Source organism: Sorghum bicolor, chromosome 2 (assembly GCF_000003195.3).
Source record: "Sorghum bicolor cultivar BTx623 chromosome 2, Sorghum_bicolor_NCBIv3, whole genome shotgun sequence".
Taxonomy (NCBI): Eukaryota; Viridiplantae; Streptophyta; class Magnoliopsida; order Poales; family Poaceae; genus Sorghum; species Sorghum bicolor.
In genome coordinates, this window is record NC_012871.2 from 10363674 (window position 1) to 10371977 (window position 8304).

At 42.6% G+C, this 8304-nt stretch overlaps 1 protein-coding gene across 1 annotated transcript; it reads left to right on the plus strand.

Moving 5' to 3' along the window:
* LOC110432609 lies at window positions 7705–8304 on the plus strand. Its single transcript, XM_021453372.1, has 2 exons — window positions 7705–7977; window positions 8044–8304. The coding sequence occupies exons 1-2, from the start codon at window positions 7705–7707 to the stop codon at window positions 8302–8304; spliced, it is 534 nt and encodes a 177-aa protein (XP_021309047.1).

An 8304-nucleotide genomic window follows, 5' to 3' on the forward strand; every position in this document is an offset into this window, starting at 1 on the left:
GCATATAAAAAAATGGTATAAAATTATAAGTAAACATTAAACTAAAACACATATAGACATAGTTATGTGGATTATTTTTTTGATAAACTTACAGATACAGAAGAAAAGAAGTAATGCTTCCTTGAAATAGTTGGGCGCTCATCAAGAAAATATTTTCTGCAAAGCACATTCACGACATAACTGCACACTTCACTCCCAGGAGCCATAGATTCGGCGAGTGAGTAATATCTCAGATTGCATCCTCCTATGTCAACAACAATACTCCTACAACAAAAAAAAAGGACAAAACACAAAATACTCAGATTCTATGCTTAAACTTTTTTTAAAAAAGAAAGAAAAACTATAACTTATGTGACAGTACAAAAGAAAGCCTTACCTAGCATGTTTGCTTTTCCCTAATGATAACACTACATTATAAACCATCTTATCACGTGGGGTAAGAGGGAATCTGGTCGATTCAGGAATGCAAACACGCCCTGCATCAGCATTGACCCTTTCTTCAATCACAATGGACAGAGAAGGAGAGTGTCCATCCTTTGCTGTAGCAGCAATTTGTTCATCAAGTTTGCTCCCAACAACATTGTTTTTGTTGTACAATGTATCTGAAACCTTGGACATCATGTTGAGTTTATCATTTAGGGTCACCTCCTTTACAAAAATCACATCATCATCATCATCCTATATTTCAAAGAAAACCAAAATGTGAAAAAATAATGCTCATAACACTAAAGACAAAGGAAAAAAAAAAGAAGGGAATTAACTTCACAGCAGCAAGCAAGCTGCTTACTGTACCCAGCAAAAACATGAAATTGAAAAATGGTGTTCTCAAAAAAAATAACCCATGTAAACACAAAACTGACCTTTCTAGGCTCTTTACATGTTGTAGAAGGTCCCTCAATAACAGGAATTTCTTGAACCTCAGGAAAAAGGACTTTAGCATCAATATTAAATGGTTGTTCAGTTGGATTGCCCCTCGGCACAACACGCTTTGCTATATACAAAGTCAAAATAAAACAATACACAAATTAGAAGAATGCAAATCAAAAATTAGAAAAAATAGAAAGAAAAACACAATTAGGAAGATACTGCCTACCAGGAGCTGCAAGCAAGCTGCTAGTAACATACTTACGCTTCATAGGTGGTGTGATAATGTCACAATCTACAGGAGAAAAAACTTATGAAGCTAGTGAACCATAAACAAAAAAAATTGTTTAAAGTTTTAGTAGAAATTTTTCTCAACACCATTACAATCTACATACCCACAAAAAATCTAGAAGTGTAATTTTTAAAAAGGTAACAAATTTTTTAAAAAAACTAACCATCCAACTTGATGCAGGAGGAATCCACAAGAAATTTCATCAAATCAACAACAAGCTTCTCGAATTCTTCATGCATTCTAGGCATTTTTGAACAACGCAATGCAAATACACCAACAATACCTGAGATTACCTGCAAAAAGAATTGAAACATGCATTGGGAAAAACTGTAGTGGGGGGCATCCCCTCACAAATCAAGACCAAAAAAAACTCTTGCCACCTTGCATTAAAAATAATGTGGCAAAAAGAAACCAACATTTGCTTGTCAACTACAATTATTGGGCAAAGTCTACACAAAAAAAGTAAAACAACATATCCTTGTCACTCACAACTTTAAATCATAGAGTCACCACTTATATGAACATAAAAAAATTGTGCTAACAACAAACTTGCAAAAATAAAAAAAGGCCAAACTAAGCAGGCACCCTCATCACTGAATGAAAGAGACAATTCATTCAGATATGAGAAGATACAATTCATAAGGATAGAGATAAAAAGGCACAACTAAAAAAAAGGATTTGTGAAAAAAAGGTACACACCTCCTTACTCAGAATAGATCCGAACATAGATTCCAGCCTTGATTTCAAACTACCAAGAAGAAACTCTGAATCTGTGGTTGTATGAACATCCTACAAAAAAATATACACAAAAAACATGCGATAAAACTAAACACATTTTTTTTTAAAAAAAACAGAGAGGCAAAAACACACCTCTCCAGCAACAAAAGATGCTAAAAACGACTCCAGTCTCAACTTGCAATCACCAATATCAGAGGTACTGGGACCACCATCCTAGAAAAATAAAAATACAGTGTTATCAAAAAAAGAATAAAACAGAAATCAAACTAACACATAGTGGTTTAGGAATATGGTTGCAGTTCATTTCACAGATACAAAGTGAACAATAAATAGTTGATTGGTGCAACACTATAAAAACAAAAAAACATACAGACAGGTAGATAGGAAAAAAAAATCCATGTACAAACAACAACCATTTTCCTAAAAACAATAAATTGCTCACTCACCTTAAGCCTTCGCAAGGTCCTCACCATTTCAGGGGTCATCTTAGTTATCAGGTGCTTCAAAACCTGCATCAGCAATAGAAAAATGAGAAAAAAAAGACATATATTACAACAATAAAACAATATGCAAACCTCCTTTTTGTAAAACTCGAACAGTAAATCATCGAGACCATCAGCTGGGAGACTCGCCATTGCCACTAGACCTGTCCAGGAACATAGCTAACCAAAAAATTAGCAAAACTATTATTTAATCAAAAACTAAAAAGAAATAATGCTATCCTATTGAATTGCAAACTAAAAAGTCTGATATCAGCACTAGTAAAAGTCAAGGAACACAAAATGTGCAAAAAAAAAGAGAGGGTGCTCATATCACTTCCTATTTCCTGTTTGTTGTTTGCCATGTTCAACATTCACATAAAAAGGACACATGCTGTAAAAATGAAAAGGACTTACACACACACCAGTCCTCATATACATGCCACTCAGGGGTGCAGGGACTAAGTGATGAACTGATTTGATCAAGCAAAAGAAAACACACACACAACTCGACTAGCATGTCCCTACCCCTGGTATTCCAAAAAAAATATTGAAGCTTAACATCAACTGCTAATTGACTAATATCTTCACAAAAAGGTTCATAGAGCAGGTGTCAAAAGAAGTGATATACGTACAGACTACAGTCACCATTTAGAAACAAAAAATGCAGATTAATTAGCCTTGCATCACATAGAAGCCTTGATATCTATTTTCCAGGACAAAAATTGAAACATGCATTTCCTAACAACCATAATTGTGATATAACTATTCATCACCTAGAAAACATATCTAAAATCATAAAAGAAATATCCACTCCCATTCCAAATGCCAAAAACACCAGATCTCAACACGCCACCAAAAACCAAGAACAATTCATAAAATAAACTCATTCAGGGATAAATTACAACTCAACATGGTCCAACTCATTCAGGACTGAATTACTTGTTATCATAATGCATCTCACTCAGGAATGATTTACAACTCCAACTAGCAGAATGAATATCAGATAATAACACATTAAACCAAGCAGTGGCCACTTCAAAAAGCCTAAAAGCAAACTAAGAACAGAGTCTAGAATTGAATCAAAAATGCTCAATCGCCCACATGCAAAAAACATGGATCGACTAATAAAAAGATCATCACTACGCAATATAAGCAAATCTAGAAATTTAAAATGAAACATGATTAAATAGTCAGAAATCCATGTCCACTATTTAGTGTAGCAAAAAAGAGATAAATTACATTCAGGCCTGCAACTATTTTTCCAATCTACCAAAATATGAAAACAACACATGCATCCTGGCCCTGACAAATTAGGGAAAAAAAGAGGATGCAACGCAGCCCTCCCTAACCCCTATTGGGAATCCTGAATTCCTGATAATGAGCAGCCCTGCAAAATCCTATTAATCTGCACATCACGCTCCCATAACACCCAGTCACAAAAATGCATACCAAGCATAGTAGAAGTAGCACGAAACACACCTCAACAGGAAGATAAGCAACAAACCTCAACAGGAAGGCTCAGCTCAGCGGCAGGAACCGGAGGATCCAGCTCCCCACTCCAACTGCAGCTCGCTGCGAGGACAACGACAGTCGCGGCACAAGGCGTCGAGCCCCTGAGAACAACACCCCACTGCCTGCGGCTCCGCCCCCCGCACCCCCTCTCCCACAGCTTCAGCAGCAGGCGCAGCGAGCCACGACGCAGGCGAAGCAGCAGGCGCGCGCGAGCCACGACGCAGGCGGAGCGACAGCACGGCGACCCCCTGCGGCTCCGCCCCCCACACCCCCTCTCCCACAGCTTCAGCAGCAGGCGCGGCGGGCCACGACGCAGGCGAAGCAGCAGCGCGGCGACCTCCCGCCCATCGCGTCCGTTCCCGTGCACCACGCCCTAAAGAGAGGGGAAAAGTAACTGATAAGATTGGGGAAGAAACGGGGTAGGTGAAACTGGGGCGCGGATTTCGAAATTAGCGGGCTGTTGGGTTTAGAAAAGTATACTACACGAACCCGACAACCCACGCCGGACCCGTTAGCAATCCAAAGATCAGCACGCATCTCAAAACACAATCGACGGCTCAAAATCTGACAGATAAAAATCCAGAAAAACTGTTGACAGATAAATAGCAAAAATCTAAAAAAATAATCACTCGCATTAAAAAATTATTTTCAAAATATATTTTAAAAACTATAAATCATCTAAGCTCTATTATCTTCTTTTAATTCTTGTCTATCTATCCCAGTTATCTCTATTCAAATTTATATCCTGCACATATCGTGGCATCAGCATCACCAGCCCATTCTCCATCCTTCTCTCTCTTGCTCACTTGCTTCATCCAATACCGTGCGCCGACCTCACCACCATCAGCGGATATACCAAAGCACGATATGCATGCATCAGCACTCACTAGCAGCTTTCATACGCACACATACGTAGTAGCAGCAAGCCTACCTGTAAGCAAGCATAGCAGTGCACCCACACACATGGATATAGCTCATGCTTGCATGGAAGAAAGCCAGCCAAGTACCACTACAAGCCACCGTCCATTGCATGCACCATGCAAAGCAAAGCACACCGCAGCACCTTATCATATGTAACCATGCTAATTAGGCACCGTCTATTTGCATGCCGAGTGCAACGTCGTCCCATCGTTTCTGTGTAGCCATGCATGGCACCATAGCAACATCATTAATGTCTAGAAGCTAGCACTGGTGGCATAGCCTCGCTTCTCTGGAGTAGCATGCTCAGCTCACTCACTCGCTCACTTGCTCTTGCCTCGCGTATCGTATACGACAGTGCACTCGAGCCCAGCTCGATCATCATCGAAGGACGATCGAGGTGAGCAACTCATGAACATCCTCTCGCTATCCTCTCTCCTGTGGTCTCTTTCTCCTGTATCTCTCCTTGCTTTTGCTTGTGTCGAGTCACTCCCAAGAGCTCCATGAGCTTAGCCATGGCATACAACATGTATGGAGCAAGAAGAACTCTGGTAACCCTTGCTAAGCTTCTCTCTCCCATGCATGTGTGTATGACATGTGGGTCTTAAGCAATAACTCCACCAAATAGTACAGCATGCATAGCATGCACCATGCACTACCAGCCAAGTAAATGCCCACGTGAACACTCATTCTTAATCACGCGTTAGCCTTTTTTGCATGATTAAATTTCGACAATTTTGCAGATGTCACATGCTAACTCTAATTCTAATAATTCCTTTTTCCTAAATTCAACTAAAATCATGATCTATCTCCCATATAAATTTCATGATTTTTAGAGCTCATTTAAATTTATGTGATTATTTATTTTGTGCTTGTTGCATGTGTCAGCCTTCGCGTATTTTAGCTGATGGAGTGAACGAACCAAAGAACGAGGATGTCAGAGACGAGTGCCGCGAGTTTGATGCCGAGGATCCGGACTGCCAGTAGGAGTTAGCCAAGGACACCGACGGAGGCAAGTCCAACCTATTTCCTTTGATGCATGTTGATCCTATTTTTAAACACAAACTGTAGAAGCCGTTTTAAATATTACATGTATGATATATGTACGAGGTATTTTCGCTACCTAGCTAAAACTTGTTTGAATAGTAATTCTTGAATTGATATTATCCAATAATTGTCTTGTTCAAATCTAGAAACAAAATAATATGCTATGACAAAAATATTATTATTTAGTATGCTTAGGACTTGTTACTCATCCTGGATACTCATCGCTACATTTTCTTAAATATAATGATTTTAAAAGTAAAAGTGTGTGAGTGGTGAAAATAAATTGTGGATATTGTGAAAGGGTTAATGAACAAGTTACATATATGATTATTATAGAGATGGGGCGGATGGGATCCGATTTGGGGATGCCTTGTGTTGTGGCTTATACCTTTTGGGGTTAAGCGTAAAGATATCCACCTTGTCTTGATTAAGGACTGAGTTGATGATAGGGGAAAATCTAGCCAGGTTACTTATTGAGGTCAGCATGAGAGAAGCTATCGCGATATGATGTTTTATTGAGAATTTTGACATAACAAAATTCTAATATATAGAGGATTAGCTAAAAGTTATCAGGATCGGCGGACCCCAATAATATACTGTAGATCCGTCCCTGGTTGATGATTCATCTTGCCTAACTCATTTATCGTACAATCACTCGCCTTGCATGAGAAAGGCTTAGTCTAAATCCCTCTAGTTGGTGTGGCAATCACCTAGCGGCAGGCATACATTGGGACACTAAGAGATGTATGTTGAAATTGAGGAAACATATAAAGAGCACCGTAAATTATCATTGTATCATGAGATGTGGCCTTAGTATTCCCGTGGTGAGCGCCATTACTTAGCTATGGAGGGTAATGACTTTGATGGATCTATAGTTGCATGATGATTGTTAGATTACTCTAGTGTTTAGTACTAGTATCCCTTTGGTTATTGTGCTAGTACCTCTTGGGTTACTGTGATAGTCTTTTATTGCTAAATACTTAGTTGTACGCCACCCTATGTGGCTATGTGATCACGTCCCTTGGGCCTTCTATATATTGTAATCTCCTATGTTAACATACTCAATCAATCTAGCTAATTGGCATTATTCTGCTTTCATGGTATCAGATGCCTAGGCTCGGGTCTTGGGCCGACCCTTCCTTCTCCCGCCCACCTCCTCTGCTTCCGCACGAGCGTCGCCCCCTTCTCGGTGTCCGTGCTTCTTCTGCACTCGTCCACGCGCCTCCCTCTCAGCACCCGTGCTCCTTCCACGCGTGCCCACGCGCCCTTTTCTTGAGCCCACGTGCGTCGCACCCACGCGCGTTCTCTCGTCCGTGCGTATGGCCGACTCCAGCGCCAGCGCTTTGGTCGGCATCACCGCCGCCAACGCCGCCCAGTTACGCGATGACGCCACTGCCACTGCCTGGCACCTCGAGGAAGAGGCCTTGGCTGCTCGTGCGACCAACACCGCGCGTGCCGCTCAACTCCAGCAGGAAGCCACCCTTCTCAAGGACGCCGCCGCTACCCAGGAGCGCGTCCGGGTTGCCGCCAACGCCCTGTCCAAGGAGCGCGCCCAGGCGGGCAACCAGGAGGCGCAAGCGGCCACCATCAGGGAGAGGCTCCGCCTGGAGGCCGCCCCCGGCAGTGACCCTGAAGATGGCAACGACGACTCCATCTCCTTCGAGGCCACCGTCGTTGCACACTTGCAAAGCTAGGCCTACGCTGTTCAAAACATCAAGTACCTGATTCCTATCGTCCTTGACCTTCAGTCCCCCACTACTCCAAGTGGCGAGGCTACCATCTTCTCGCTCTCGGCCAGTACTCCCTGAAGGATCATGTCCTTAGTGATGAGTCCCACCCCGCCGATCCCGCATGGACTGCGTGGTCATTTCGTGGATCTTCAACACCATCTCCACCGAGCTGCTCGACATCATCCACGCCCATGATGGCGTCTTCGCTCGGGTGGCTTGGCTCGGACTAGAGCAACAGTTCCTTGGGAACCGGGAGTCTCGGGCACTACTCCTTGACGCGGAGTTCCGCAATCTCAACCAAGGTGATCTTCCTATTGATGACTACTACCGTAAGATGAAGCGCATGTCTGATGCCCTTGCGAATCTTGATGAACCAGTCATCAATCGCACCCTGGTTTTCAACATTCTCCGAGGCCTCAATGAGCGGTTTTAGTTCATGACTCAACTCATCTCCCGCCAGAAGCCGTTCTCTTCATTTGAAGAGGTACGCGCCGATCTGGTGCAGCCCTTCGTGACTCCTACTACCCTCCTCACTTCCAGCAAGTCGTCCTCACCAAGACCTGCTCCCAGCCCTGCTCCTCCGCACCCGTCCAACCTATCCTCATCAGGTAGTGGCTCTTCAGGCAGCAACTCTGGCTCAGGCCCGAGCCGGCATCACCGTGGCGGCCGCAACCAGGGTCCTCCAAGCGGCCAGCAATGGCCATCCCTCTACAATCCCTAG